Raw genomic sequence first — 16,138 nt, forward strand, 5'->3', positions numbered from 1 at the left:
AATTATATTTTCATTTTTATCAACAAGCGTAACGTTTTAATTGAAATATGTAAACAATATGAATGAAACAGAGAGTATGTTACTGATGAAAAATGAAAAGTTTCTATAATATCCTTATCTTTAAGATCACTACTGAGGTATATGATATGTAAGCACTAACTGAAATGTACGAAATTGAACGACAAGACATCATCAATTTATCTGAAAGTGAAACGAAAGAACCTTGCATTATGCTTTTTCTGTAATATTTCAAAAAAACAAAAACGAAATTGGTCAGTAGTTATGCAAAACATATATAAGCATTGATCAATAGAGTGCCTGTTACAAAAAGGTTGACAAGAACACACCTGCAAAATCGCAGGTATTGAGAGCGTATTTGAAAGTTTGTAAACTGTTGTAGGGTTTATCGATTTGGTAAAAGATGTAATGACTGGAGAATTTCGGGATAGGTATCATTTTGTTGACAGGATACATTATATTAGCCCTCTCCCTTCTATCCAAACTCCGTTTTTGTTTTCTTTTTTTCTGTATACTATAAACATACCTATACCATAAATAAAGTCATTATAGAGACTCTCTATATAATATATTGGTAAAACCGGCGGATAGTAAACTTGGAATTAATAGTAAATGGATGATACACTTTATTTATAGTAAATGTGTATTCATAGAAAAAAAACACAAAACAAAAATGCGTGTCCTCAAGAACTTGTGAAAATTATGTGCAATAAAAAAAACAGTCTTAAACGGAAGTATTGTCCATAACATTAAAGTCCGTCCGATGACGGAAACAATATTCGGCAGCCTTTATTTTTGCTTTCTCCCAAAAAACTCACTGAATAATCATAATCGAGGGTGACAAATACGATTATGCATGGTACCTATAGGTCAAAGGGGCATGCAGATAAAATTGTGGTAGAAAGAGAAGCGACACATACAAATAATGTCTTCTCATTAAATTGCGGGTATTTTAAAACGCAAGAAGGGAACACTACTGTTGAAACATACATTTATATTCATTTCTATCTCATCCTTCTTTAATTGTTTGTTATTTGTTTTCAGTATAAAAGAAACAGGCCATGTAAGTATATACAAGATAGCTGACATAGATATAAGCAGATGTGGTACGAGTGCCAATGAGCCAACTCTCCATCCAAGTCACAATATGTAAAAGTAAACCAGCATAGTTCAAAGTGCGGACTTCAACACGGAGCCTTGGCTCACACCGAACAGCAAGCTATAAAAGGCCCAAAAAATTACTAGTTTAAAACCATGCAAACGGGAAAACAAAATTTTGATCTATATAAAAACGAAAAAAATCTGAACCACATTAACAATCGACAACTACTGAACATCAGATTCTGACTTAGGACAGATGCAAACAAATGCAGCGGGTGTAAACATTTTAAAAAGTACCAAAAGGATATCAGAGGGAGAGTCAAACTCATAGATAGAAAATACACTGTCAACGACATGGCTAAAAATAAAAAGACAAACAGACAAATAATAGTAAAGAAGACACACCATAGAAAACAAAACGAACCCACCAAAAACTGGAGGTGACCAACTTTCACCCTTATACAACAATAGTGTACCATCACAACATATAAAGACACACTATAAAATATCGATTAAAATGGCTTAACTTAATCAAAAGACATATTACCACAAGTGAAAATACACTGAACGAATAAATTTAATCTATGACACACTGTCAATACAAAATCAATAAAATAAGGGGTTAAATATTAAACAATTTCAGAAAATTAACAATAACCTTGAACAAAATGCCACCAAATAGAATAATGTAAACAGGTAAATGAAAATATTTTGTCGTAAGATATACAGTACAAATGGAGGTCTGAATTTTGTTTTTACAAAATTATTCATAGTTCGAGAAAAGAAGTGAAAGTTTATAGTCATACAAAACACTTATCAAAGGCTAAGCTAGTATATAAAAAATAGAGAGATGAGACACAACACCGCATTAGTAAACATGAAATAACAAAAAAGCATTACAATTTGTATTCAAAGGCAAAATAAACAAATAAAGTACGATTAGAGAGAGGAATTTATAGATAACACCGAATCAAAAATCACAAAATATAATATATCGTGAAGAAAAACATGCTACAAAGCCAACTTTGATTAAGGATGAATAACTCTAGTCGTTCGGAAAGATATGATGTTACCAGAAACGTAGTTCTAGTTCAATTTATCCTTTCATACTATATTTGAAAATGTTTTACGCATTTGTATCTGTGTTTTCATAGTCTTTATATTTGTTATGGTTGAGGAATTTTGAGAAATCACATGAACTTTTGTTTCAATAAGTGAACTTATTTATTAATACACAATCTGTTTTCGATATAAATCAAATCTTCAGAGTGTGCATTAGTTTGTTTAATAAAGTTATTTTTTTTATTGAAGGTCTTCCACTAGTGATGATGTAGCTACCGATGTTGCTGTGGGGTTGGATGTCGGAGCATTCTTCATAGCTGTAAGTTAGTTTTGCATGTTCACAGTATTAACAATATAAATGAACTCATTCAAGATTATAATTTGCAGTATAATGTATAAAATATTTTCTTCATTCTTAATATATTAATGTCTGATATTTAGTGTTATCCATTCCTTTTTGTGTCGACAAAAAAGGCACATGTTACACGTCTAAGGGGTATAAATTTAATACGATCGTTTGACAAATTTTAACATTTGAATTTGATTTTACTTAAAAACAAAATGTCCTGCTTTTGTTTTCTTAAATCTAATTAAAGATGTTTCTCTTATTTATGATATTCAGGCATTTATACATATATATATATCTTGGATATGCATTTCAATCACACACAATTCATTATCTTGGTTAGGAAACCCCTTTAAAAAAAATTATACTGACAAATACAAACTTACAGCTAGCATTTCAAATGTTTTGGTAAAAAAAAGAGGAAAGATACCAAAGGGACAGTCAAACTCATAAATCTAAAACAAACTGACAACGCCATGGCTAAAAATAAAAAAGACAAACAGAAAAACAATAGTACACATGACACAACATAGAAAACTAAAGAATAAACAACACGAACCCCACCAAAAACTAGGGGTCAAAGATTCTGGTAGACCGGTTGACAAAGGAAATGATGTAATGTGCAAACGAAGTTCTGTTTAACTTTCCATCACAAACAAAGATAAGCTGCAATCAATTTAGGCAATATCCGTCGTCATAAATTAGTCTTATTGAAAATGCCCAGTCCTTACTCAGTTACTAAAGATCACTCGGTTCCTCTCGTCTGCTTAACCTTTACTACACCTTTTGTGACTTAATTGTTCTATGTGTTGCAGGACTTCAATATTCACGACTTAACCTTCTTATTGCATCGGTGATAGCTCCCAATTCATGTATTACACTCTCGGGGACAAATAGTCCACCATCAGTGGAATTGATCTAATGCTAGTAGAACAAAAATTAATATACCTGGTATAATAAATTGCACTTGTCCGAAAATCACAAATAAAAAACATGTTTCTAAGATATGCTCCTATGAACACATATTTGCAATAAGACGTTAACACACATATACACAAACATACAACAAACAAATATTTTATTTGCCAATCATGGCGCCCAAAATGAGCAGAATAATTACAATATAGTTTTCAAACATAATGTAAAGTAAATTAAAAATAGGTTAAACAAAGTACATAATATGATTGATTTAGATTTAATTGATTAATATAAAATATCAAAGCAAATAAAGTAAGTAATTTGTAATAATAAAAATATATAATATGATATGACCCATTGTTTGTTACTCTGGTTTCTTTATTGGACAGCAAACCTCATAGTTTACTTATAATTTACAAGATTGATCGTTTATATAAATATACAGTGTTAATTTACATTGTTTAACCCAAGCGTACATTTTAGATAAATAAATTGAATAAAAACTACGGTTCCTAATTTGTGCATTGGAATTAAAAATTCGATATGCATCATTACTTTCTTTTGTTTACAACTCTGTCTTGTATTGTTCTGGTCGTACTATTTCAAATATTCAATTTCATGACTGTATCATGTGTATCCATAAGTTTACCATAGTACTATCATATGGTTGGGTTAAAAATTAATATACCTGGTATAATAAATTGCACTTGTCCGAAAATCACAAATAAAAAACATGTTTCTAAGATATGCTCCTATGAACACATATTTGCAATAAGACGTTAACACACATATACACAAACATACAACAAACAAATATTTTATTTGCCAATCATGGCGCCCAAAATGAGCAGAATAATTACAATATAGTTTTCAAACATAATGTAAAGTAAATTAAAAATAGGTTAAACAAAGTACATAATATGATTGATTTAGATTTAATTGATTAATATAAAATATCAAAGCAAATAAAGTAAGTAATTTGTAATAATAAAAATATATAATATGATATGACCCATTGTTTGTTACTCTGGTTCCTTTATTGGACAGCAAACCTCATAGTTTACTTATAATTTACAAGATTGATCGTTTATATAAATATACAGTGTTAATTTCCATTGTTTAACCCAAGCGTACATTTTAGATAAATAAATTGAATAAAAACTACGGTTCCTAATTTGTGCATTGGAATTAAAAATTCGATATGCATCATTACTTTCTTTTGTTTACAACTCTGTCTTGTATTGTTCTGGTCGTACTATTTCAAATATTCAATTTCATGACTGTATCATGTGTATCCATAAGTTTACCATAGTACTATCATATGGTTGGGTTAAAAATTAATGGTAAACCCTTAGGCTAGTTTTTACTGTTTTAATGTTTAATCTTACCGTTTTAATTTCTTGACATAACTGCACGACTCGATTCTCAATTATATGTGTTAAGATAATCGTTGCAAAGAATCCTGCTCAAACTTTAGTGAAAGACGGGGTTAATCTTGCTTTGTTGCGAGAGTTTATATTCTTTGTTGAAGGCAATTGTAGTGACCTGCAATACAAGTTCCATTCAATTGAGTTTGGTTATTATATGTCTTGTGTTTCTGTCTCTGCCCTAGGTTTTCTATATGAGTCTATTGGCACGAGAAACTTCATGTGAGCTTGACCTTTGCCCTCAATGTAAAACTTGAATATTTTGTTTGAATTAAATGGAAAATTAACTGTATGATTGGCATTCGTACCACATCTTCTAAGATATATTAGATACATAAGATATATTGTTAGTTTAGTGTACCACAATGACCCTTTTATCAAAATCCTTTTTTTTTCACAAGAATCTCTTGACCAGACTATGACTTTTTGACTCTTGACCTTTGCATATTGGATGTGTCTCTTGGTATGATTACCTTGACGTCAAGTCAGGAGTCTCTGGTTTTTGTTAGTCTTGTATATTTTTAATTGTAAGTTGATTTTATAATTTGAAGTTTGAACTGGTACACATTTTGTTAAGAGCCCGACTTTGGAAGAGGGATTTTCTCGCTTTGTTGAAGATATAAAAAAGAAGATGTGGTATGGTTGCCAATGAGACAACTATCTACAAAAGACCAAAATGAAACAGACTTTAACAACTATAGGTCACCGTATGGCCTTCAACAATGAGCAAAGCCCATACCGCATAGTCAGCTATGAGGACTCATAAATGGCCTTTGACTGCTTTCTGCTCTTTTGACATTGTTACTGTCTCTTTTACACATTCCACATTTCCATTCTCAATTTTTTAGAATGTTTGGTTCAAATGAAACTAAATCCTTTAATTTCCGTGAATATCAAGTAAGAAAATTTACTGCTTCAGTAGCATCATGTTCTGCCAGCTGTGATAGATAATGCAAAATGTTTCAATCATTTTACCTTAGATTTCATTTCATGGACATGTAGGTATGGATAGTCTGCTTTTACATCATAAAAATTCACACAGAAGGTATACGCATATCAATAAACTGAACTCAATGCTAAGAACCATTAAAGTACACTTAGACAGAGAGCTCAATCTAGTGAAACACTTTGTTAAGTTGGTCACATTTAACTTGATATCACTGTCTGTTACCAAACTGCACCGAGATCCTGAAAAAAAATGTGCAAGTTCAGTTTATTTAAAAAAGAATTCAATGGAAGAAAATAAGCTGATTACTGAAATAAATGTAGAATATGTCTATTAATCACAGATGCCCCTGCTTGTGAAAAAAATGAGTAAACTTCCACATATAGATGCAGGATTCGCGTAATTTTGACCGTTTTGTGACCATAAGCATTGTGAATAAGTTTCAAAACATTTGGCTGAGGCAAATTAAAGTTAAAGAACGGAAACAATAGATTTAGCAGTTTTCCTATCTCAAGGCTCCGGGTTGACATTTGTATCATTGGTACTCGTACCACAACTTTTAACATCTAAAAAAACATGAACAGTGACGCCATCGTGACCCAATATTGAGCTTTACAGATCTGTGTTATGGGGTAATGTGAATCGCATATAAGGTTCATAACATTTGATTGAGTCAGACTTATTTAAAACAAAGGAAACGAAAGAGTCAGCACTTTTTATATTTTTTTAAAGGGACATGATAACTCTTGAACGGTAAAAGTGATACTTAAAAATTTCAAATTTGATTTTGTGTTGAGGTGGGGATCCCGCTTACATGTTCAACCCGCCTTATTCGGTATGTATGTGCTTGTGGTAAGTCAGGAGCCTGTAATTCAATGAATGTCGTTTTTTATGTGTTGCATACTTGTTTTTCGTTCATTTTTTGTACATAAATTTGTTCGTTTATTTTCTCGTTTGGATATTGTTTTACAATGTCATTTCAGTGCCTTTTATTGCTGACTATATGCGGTATTGACTTTGCTCATTGTTGAAAGCTGCATATGACCCATAGTTGTTAGTGTTTGTGTGATCTGGTCTTTTGTGGAGAGTTCTTATTGGCACTCATGCCACATACGGGGAGGGTTGGAATCCCGCTAACATTTTTAACCCCGCCTTATTTTATATGCACGTGCCTATCTTGTTTTTCGTTTATTTTTTGTACATAACGTATACCGTTTGTTTTCTCGTTTGAATTGTTTTACATTGTCATGTCGGTGCCTTTAAAAGCTGACTTTGCGGTATGAACCTTGCCCATTGTTGAAGACCGTGTTGGTGACCTAGGCTACATTGTATAATTGTTAATTTCTGTGTCATTTAGTCTCTTGTGGAGAGTTCTCATTGGCACTCATGCATCAGCTCCTTTTATATATTGTGTTTAGGTTTTGAAGTATTTGATTGAGGCAAACTAAAGTAAGAAGAGCAGAACCCGTTTTTATGGGACATTCGGGACAGACGGACTAGTGTAACTCTTTATGTTCCTAAATCATGGCGCCAACACAGAAGTTCTTACTATTGTGCTGGTGATACACATCCCACTAGCACTGTCATTAACACATGTACAATTAATTTTTTATAAAAATAACATTCAATCTTAATCTTGATTTCTTTATTTTTGGCCGAATGATTATATACATGCCCTTCACAACGACTGAATGAGTATCAAATTTGACAAATTTATTGTACATAATTATACATTTTATTATATTTATAACTTTTTTTCCAACTAATTAAAGCTTACCAACTTATTGATCATAACTTTCCTTTATATGTCTTTTAATATTCTGTTTTGAACAAAAAGATTTCTAACATATACTTCACATGTATTTCTTTCAAATCTGACATTATTAAAAATCCATTAAATAAAATTCAGTCGAACTTGATAATAAATGTGCAATCAAATATATATGCAAGTCGTCAACTGGTCAAGTGGCTAGATGCACATATCGTTAGCCATATAAACAACATGTCCTAATTGGGTGGTTTTAAAACTTCTAGCATAGGTGGATCCAGGGGGCGTCCCCCAAACCCTTTGTGGGGGAAATTTGGTTGATTATATAGGGAATCATTGAAGCTTGAATGAAGCGGGCCCCCTTAGGAAAAGTTGTGGATCCGCCACTGTGTAGACATATTTACGTAAATAAGGGATGAGTAAAGGAAAAAAAAAGAAAACAGCATGACTGAATTAAATAAAAAGATGTTCGATGTACTGTATACTTCGGTTTGTTTTAAAAATCTATACGATGCTTTATTTTTATCTAGTTTCCTTATCAAAATAATTAAAATGAGAAGATAAATACCTTATAGCTTCCTTTACCGTCGATGCTAAAATGTTTAATGTTATAAAATAATTTTAGCGTCTTTGACCTACTTTACCTTTTTATTCGGAGACTTGCGGTTATCTTCTGTTATGTTCAACGGGAACATTAGAATGATCTAGAATAGAACTAAGATGGAACCAAGAGCGGATCCAGGGGGGGGGGGGTCCTTCGTGGGAAAATTTGGTTGATTATATAGGGAATCATTGAAGCATGAATGAAGCGGGCCCCCTTAGGAACAGTTCTGGATCCGCCACTGTCTAGACATATTTACGTAAATAATGGATGAGTAAAGGGAAAAAAAAAGAAAACAGCATGACTGAATTAAATAAAAAGATGTTCGATGTACTGTATACTTCGGTTTGTTTTAAAAATCTATACGATGCTTTATTTTCATCTAGTTTCCTTATCAAAATAATTAAAATGAGAAGATAAGTACCTTATAGCTTCCTTTACCGTCGATGCTAAAATGTTTAATGTTATAAACTAATTTTAGCGTCTTTGACCTTTACCTTTTTATTCGGAGACTTGCGGTTATCTTCTGTTATGTTCAACGGGAACATTAGAATATTCTAGAATAGAACCCAGATGGAACCAAGAAGTTGGGTTGCCTTAACCAAACAACCCGGATGTTGAACCAGTTACCATGGTTTCGAACCAAAGAACCAAGGTTCAGAACCAGAAAACCCAGATGGAACCAAGGTTTAGAACCAGAGTGCCCGGATATAACCTAATTGCATTCGGAATTCTCATGACTTTTTATACCTTCAATGTATTTTCCAAATCATTTATTTATTTAGTATATTTATATATAATTAAATGTAAAAGAAATAACTATGTAAATGAATATATGATCATACATATCATTCTATATCTTTATATAGAAAAACTTATTTAATATTGTATTCCTGATTATATTTAAAACCTCTAATAATTGACAAATTATTAACAAAATATTTTTATCTTCATTTCCCATTAGCCAAATAAAAAGAGATTTAAATTTTGTTATCCAGTTTTGAAATATTTTTATTTTTACTATATATTTTGCTATGAAAGGGATTTCTGACATTATCACAAGTTTTACATGTTAAAAGAAAATGCATCTCACTTTCTATTTCCTCATTACAGAGTTTGCATATTCTATTTTCTAGTTAACGTAACGTCATTTTTCTATTTCAAGTTTGTGAGCTCCAATTCTAAATCTGGTTAAAACACATCTTTGAATACATGGTAATTTCAATAAGTAAGGCTCAAAATTAAAATTTGGTTTGAATAATCGATAAGTTCTAAGTTTTTTTCCAGATGTCTTATTTTGTCTTTTATCATTAAATTATTCTTTCTTCCATATGTTACAATACTTTAAATATAATTTCTTTTTCGCCATATTTTTAATGTTGATTTTAAATTAGAGTACTTGATTCTCTTTTAGATTTAAGTAATTTTAAAATAACATCAATACTACTAGCACAAGAATTCTTTCCATCTTTAAATGTTGTATTTGAGAGAGATTATGCATTTGTTAATAAGATATTATTTTTAACCTTAATTCTTTTCCAATATTTAATTATGTTTGTTCTATTTTTTTTCAGATTTTTCTCTCAATTTTTCTTTCTTGCTTTGAAAGAAATAAACGTGGCGGAAGACCTGGTATTGTGATGTACGTATCCGTATTCTATTCTACTAATCATATAAAGTAAATGTTACTAAAATGAAAATTAATAACATTTCGCTTGAACCAGAGATGGAATTAGGTGTTCAATGCTTTGAATTAATTTTATCAACTACATAACATTTGAACCTCAGATGAGTAATGCTGTCTATCTAACTATTTTGACGAGATACATTTTATTTACAGGTAGATGATGATAACAAATTATTTAAAAGGTAGCACGCATTAAAGTCTGTTGTATATATAACACTTCAAAAATAACTTTGGAGTTAAATCATTGTTATGTTCATTGAGGTCAGTTAGATTCATAAAAACAGATTCTAGCAAACCGAACAATTTTTTAAATGTACTCGTCAAGTGGAACATCACGATCTGCAAAACAGAAAGTGTCGTATGGTCTTGATATCATCTATCATATATCTTAATTCTATTTGTACCATACACTCATCATAGATGCGAGGCCAACATTTAGCATTCCAGACGCGGGTTTAATCTACAAATAATTGACACAATTTTGGAAATTACATCCAATTTCATTTAATTCATAGTCAATTTCATGACTAATAAAACAACGCCCCCTTTCGTTTGTCTTTCAAGAATTTAATGCATAAATACACGGAGTAGGAGTGATTGTATATGTCTCATGGATCAAAGTGTCCGTGAAACACCCGTAAATGTACTGTTTTCCTTAGATCTGCTCGTACAACAGTAGTTTAAAGCAGGTCTTATAGCGAGTTAAACCTCATTGACAGCTGTTGAACAACAACATGTTGATTATAAAAATCAACAAATCAACCGGATGGAAAAAGAATAACTCTGTTTATAGTAATAGAATGTTTTTTTAGTTTGATCTTATCTAAGAATTATAATCTTTAAATAACGAACGATCAGAGTTGCCTTTGGTTAAAAATAAAATTCAATTTCTTTGTTTTTCAAACTTAAATAAAAGCGGAATATTAAAATCATTTTTGGTTATTTGTAGCCAGTTTGGTCAAATAAGATAAAATGAAAACATTGTGAATGTTGTGATGGCTTAGAAGTGAAAAATTCAGCATCATTTGGATCCTTACTCAACACTAGATTGACTTTAAGTTGGAAATGGGTTACGTGTACCCTTACCGTGTTCAATTATTAAAAAGTGAAATAAGCGAACCATCAGCAAAACCAAAAAACTTAATAATTTTTTTTTACTGTTCGGCCCACAAGAACCATTTCTATACTGTTAAAACCTTTTTTTAAATCTATGACATGAAATCAAACATACCTGGAAAATTTACTACATATCCTCTTGTATACGTTTACGCTCAACGCTTTTTAACCCAATTGATATTATTAAAAGAAGCATTTAATTCTTAAATGAAACGGATTTCTTGCATTTATAATGATGAAGATGTTTTTGAACCAAGGCATGTGTTATACACTGAACTCAGTTAATTCCTACAAGGAAATTTTCACAAAAGTAATTCATGATTAACTTTTATTTAATATTTCAGACCGATAAACTTTTTGCAAGATGATAATTTAGCCATTGTTTATACAGCTGCATTTGGATGTACTTCAATTCAACTGCTGAATTTGATTTTCAGGAGGGGATTAGTTTTAACTTCGTTCAATATTCCATCATTAGTTGTCCCTTGGGTTAGAGGTAAGATATGAATAAATTTACGTTTATCTACTCAGATGGAAACATTAGTAATACAATATAAATATGTTAAGCTTTCCAAGTGATATTTTATCGTATGTTTTTTATGTTGTGCTGTTATTCTATTGTTTCAGAAAAAGGGAGAAGGTTTGGTACCATTAAAACGTTAATCCCGCTGCAAATGTTTGCACCTGTCCTAAGTTAGGAATCTGAATTACAGTATTTGTCGTTTTAGTACTGCAACCAGAGTTCATTTTTTTAAACTTTAATGGTCCGGAAGAACACACACCTAAATTATATATCGATGGAAAGATGACAACGTGTACAATAAGAAAAGTTGGGTCGTAAAAATCCAGAGTGGTCACAATTTTGTGAAATTGAGGTCAAAGGTCAGACCTAAAAATGTCAATATTTCAAACACAAGTACAAAAAGGAGAAATATTCTGATATTTATTCAATAAAATGCTACAAAAACGATTCAATCATGAGCATATGCTATAAACGATGTTAAAACGACAAATTTGACTAATTATATGAAGAGCTGCCAATACAAAATGGCGTTGATTTGGAACCTTTTAGTAACTTATTTTAAATACAAAATTTAGCAAGTTTTAGAAATATTTAATATTAAAATTTTAACTTATTCATTAATAATTCTTTTAAGTAATTTTTTACCAAGTTGCTGTAGTCTTAACTTTTTATAGTTGATTTGATGTATGCTTTATACATATTTCGGTATATTTTTAACTTTGTAATTTCGTGTATGTACGAACTTGTGTATTTTTGTTTTAACATGTAAAGCGCTTAGAGTAATTGTATTTTTATATAATGCGCTATAAAAATGCCTTGTAATAATAATAATAATAATAACCTTCTGATTTTTTTCCATTTAAGACATAGCAAAAGAAGAAGTGGCCTTGACCTTTTCACATCCATAAACTTTCATATTGTGTATAGTATTTCACTATAGTATATTACAGAATTATTTTCTAAAGTATATAACACCAGTTTATCAAATTATTTCAATATTTTTTCTATCTTTGAAAAAAAAAAAAAAATTCAAGCGCTGAAACAGTGTTTTTAATTTTGCATCTTAAAGGTTTTGTATTTTGTGAAAATTAGTATCTAGTTATAGATAAATACATATTGTGTATTTGCAAAGTCTGGACAGAGCAGTAATAACACAAAATATACTATAGTCACCCGAGGCGAATGCGAGGTTTAAAAAAAATTGAGTGTAAAACAAAGTCAGTTTGGTGCATGAACATTTTTTTAGTAGGATAATCCTGGTAAAAAAGTTAACTCATTGATTTTTTAAGGGAAGGATGAAAAATTATACAATGCAATGCCAATTTTCTAATGTTATTATTCAAATTCAGTCATGATCCTTATATAACTTTTAAAAGCGACACACAATAGCTCAAGTATTCATAAAATAGGGACATGAATCAATCTCTTAGTCATCATATGCGGATTCAGTACGCGTATTAGCATTACAAGACACTTCCCTTTTTTATAAGAACAAGTTCGGCGCAGGACAGAGTTTGTTCAGAGCAAACAAAGTTTTTTTTAGTACAAATGCTATCTGGAGCGTAAATACCGTCATGATTTGGTCAAACTCGTCAGATATAGTCTTCCCTTTGCATAGGAAACACAAAAGAAATGTGAGTACAAAGTTTCGATCAATGTTCGTGACCCATATTCCCATATGCATATGCATGATGTATCTGCACTGCCAGTCCCAAATGTAAAGGGGCGAATGTTGCTACAGAAACGATTGATTTTGTAATAGCCATACATTTACGAATTTTTGTTATCTTTAGGGACAATATACGGTTCAGAAGCGCCTTTGTGTTATTTTTCATCGATTAACTATCAAAGAACTTTTGAGCCTAGGCTCTGTGTTGAAGACCGGACCCGTGACCTATAATGGTTTACTTTTATAAATTGTGACTTGGATGGTGTGTTGTATCATTGGCACTCATACCACATCTTCCTATATCTATTAACAAGCTATGCGGGCATCATTTCCATAGAAATACCAAAACGAGGACATAGCTCATAAGACCACTGGTGGCAGGATGAAGTAATTGTTCTTCTTTTCATGTATCCTTGATATTTTCAGACACACCTTGGTGTAATTCTGAAAATCTTAATATAGACTTCAATTTTCCTGCAGCAGATATGGCATCCCCTAAATTGAGTTCAGATCTAAACTCCATGATTCATATCCCTTGGCCCCACTGTGTCTGAATTGTAAGATGTCACAATATCTAGTTAGTTCTGGAGTTTGGCAGTTTGGTAAGCATCAGAGACAATCTTGGGTAAAATTGATCGGTATATATAGAGGATGTGCTACATGAGAAAGGCTTTTTCTTATGGAAAAACAAATCACATCACTAACAATCGTTATTAATGAACTGACAGCAAGTTCATATTCTATTTTTTCAGTGACTGTTTTACTCAATTGCACAGGTGTTGACTTCAATAAGTACTTGGTTATGCATGGATAAATGATTACTCACATTAATAAGCACAACTTAAAAGACTGTTAACACGTTTAGAGGACTCAGTTTTGCGTAGTTTTCTGGGTTTTTTTAAAGGTTTTTCTTTTACACAAAAACCCTGTTTTCATATCCAAACTACAAGGAAGAAACTGAGCGCGAGATCGTATAAAAGTGTCAGGTTGTGAGGTTACATGTCGATCATGTTGTTTCTAATTTAAAGTTCCCTAAAGGTGACTGGGGAAACGAAATATGGTCACTTGGTCTTCCCCCGACCGGCAGTAAAACGAAGTTGGGCGTCCGTTTGGCTGTGCGGGATGGATCAAGTGCGCAGTCACGTCCAGTCAGAATGGGGACGTTAAATCCGCTGCCTCGTGTAAAGGGAGTGTCACGTTCTTTGCACGTTAAAAACCTTTGCATCAACTCTTTAAGGGGTCCGTAGGTGGCATGTTGCAATGGAAAATGTCTGTCCCAATCCAATATCCCATCATTTTTCAGTGGCAGTCTAAATTTTCCCGATCATCATCCCGAATGACCTCTATTATGACAAAACCTACCTATTATTTTTATTGTTAGCTTGTTCTCGTCCTGAACCTGCATGAAATATTTGCCACTGGACTTTAAGCAACCAACAATCAATCAATCAATTTAATTAATTTAAAGACGCACCAATTTTGCCTTCTGGTGCAAGTCTCATAACATCACTGATGATTCGCCCACGGAAAGCAGAATATCAAGAGAAGTTGGTTTTAGCTTTACCTTGTCACACACCAAATCTCTGCGAAACTTCAATAGTACTTTCCCCCCGACCACTTGCATGCATATTAATTGCTCTGAGGTTAAACATTGACATACAATGTATTTTCACACAATGTCAACTATTAGTCATTATCCGGAAAAACCTCTTATCCGAAGGATTTGGTTAACTTTTATATAAAGTCAAAATTTTATTAACAAAAATATAACTTATTTACAGAAAATACACGAAAGAACTACTATATATATTCAAATCACTCAAAAATAAATTAACTTCTCCTACAAAATCTACATAATCACATCGAAACTATCAAATTGATTGTGAATGAAAAAATAAATGGTGGAGCTGATTGACGGATAGGAAATTTCCGTAATTAAAAAAGGTACAAATGATGTTTTTATTTTTGAGTTTTTGACAAAATTGTTTGGAATTTGCCCAACAAAATTTGCATGCAGTATCGCAATAATATGTTGTGTCCTCTCAAATGTCAAATACTGTTTTTGAATCATATGTTTTCTCGTTTTCAAAGAAAAACGCGTTAAATTTCTATCTAAAAAACAGCCAACTTTAAGTTTGAAAGTTTTACTTGGAGATGGTAAAATGTTTATGTCTTCATCATTCCGATGATCCTTGATGATATGTGCATAGAAAATATTTACGAAAATAGCGGGAAATTTAACCAAAAAATATATTTTTGGATTTTAAGGTAACTACCCAAAACCGTAAATTGAGGGGTACCCCCATTAAAGGGATAAAATACAAAAATGTGATCATAGAAACTTTTTACGACCCGACGGAAATTAAAATATAGATATTATTCTATCATTTAAAACAATTTGCAGCCGTGTGTTATTCCGGACCATTAAACTCGTTAACTAAGCGTCTTTTTCGATGTCAGTTGCAGTACTATTTGTTTATGTAATTTATACGTGTTTCTCGTTTCCCGAGTTTTATATAGATTAGACTGTTGGTTCTCGCGTTTGAATGGTTTTACACTAGTAATTTTGGCGCCCTTTATAGCTTGTTGTTCGGTGTGAGCCAAGGCTCCGTGTTGAAGGCCGTACATTTTCTATAATGGTTTACTTTTATAAATTTTTACTTGGATGGAGAGATTTTTACTTGGATGGAGAGTTGTCTCATTGGCAATCACACCACATCTTCCTATATCTAAGTACGTCTGAACCATTGACGACTCTACAACAGATTTTATCCATGGGATCACCAGCAGTGATGGTGATACAAGGCTAATAATATATACTGTATATATAATTCGTCTAAACATCAGCCAAACAATGTTACATCTGTAAATTTGCGTTAGCAATTTTTTGTTCTTACCTCGCCAGGATTCAGACTCATGCTACTGAGATATCGTGGCACCGAATCGCATTGCACTA

At 31.9% G+C, this 16,138-nt stretch overlaps 2 protein-coding genes across 5 annotated transcripts in view; both read left to right on the forward strand.

The window, feature by feature from the left end:
- The window catches only part of LOC139510322 (stimulated by retinoic acid gene 6 protein-like), a 100,727-nt gene that overhangs the window by 19,267 nt on the left and 65,322 nt on the right, over positions 1-16,138 (forward strand). The gene's annotated exons all lie outside the window — the stretch shown is intronic.
- LOC139510323 (stimulated by retinoic acid gene 6 protein-like) overlaps positions 1-16,138 on the forward strand; it is a 40,542-nt gene that overhangs the window by 2,532 nt on the left and 21,872 nt on the right. For 3 of the 4 annotated variants that reach the window (XM_071296839.1, XM_071296837.1, XM_071296841.1), the window contains exons 2-5: positions 1,063-1,081; positions 2,431-2,500; positions 9,762-9,829; positions 11,335-11,486. In XM_071296839.1, the coding sequence (XP_071152940.1) occupies positions 1,080-1,081; positions 2,431-2,500; positions 9,762-9,829; positions 11,335-11,486 (292 nt within the window). In that variant the 5' untranslated portion in view covers positions 1,063-1,079. The remainder of the gene's footprint in view (positions 1-1,062; positions 1,082-2,430; positions 2,501-9,761; positions 9,830-11,334; positions 11,487-16,138) is intronic. The other variant, XM_071296840.1, reaches the window with a different exon arrangement.

This window comes from Mytilus edulis, chromosome 2 (genome assembly GCF_963676685.1).
Source record: "Mytilus edulis chromosome 2, xbMytEdul2.2, whole genome shotgun sequence".
Lineage (NCBI taxonomy): Eukaryota > Metazoa > Mollusca > Bivalvia > Mytilida > Mytilidae > Mytilus > Mytilus edulis.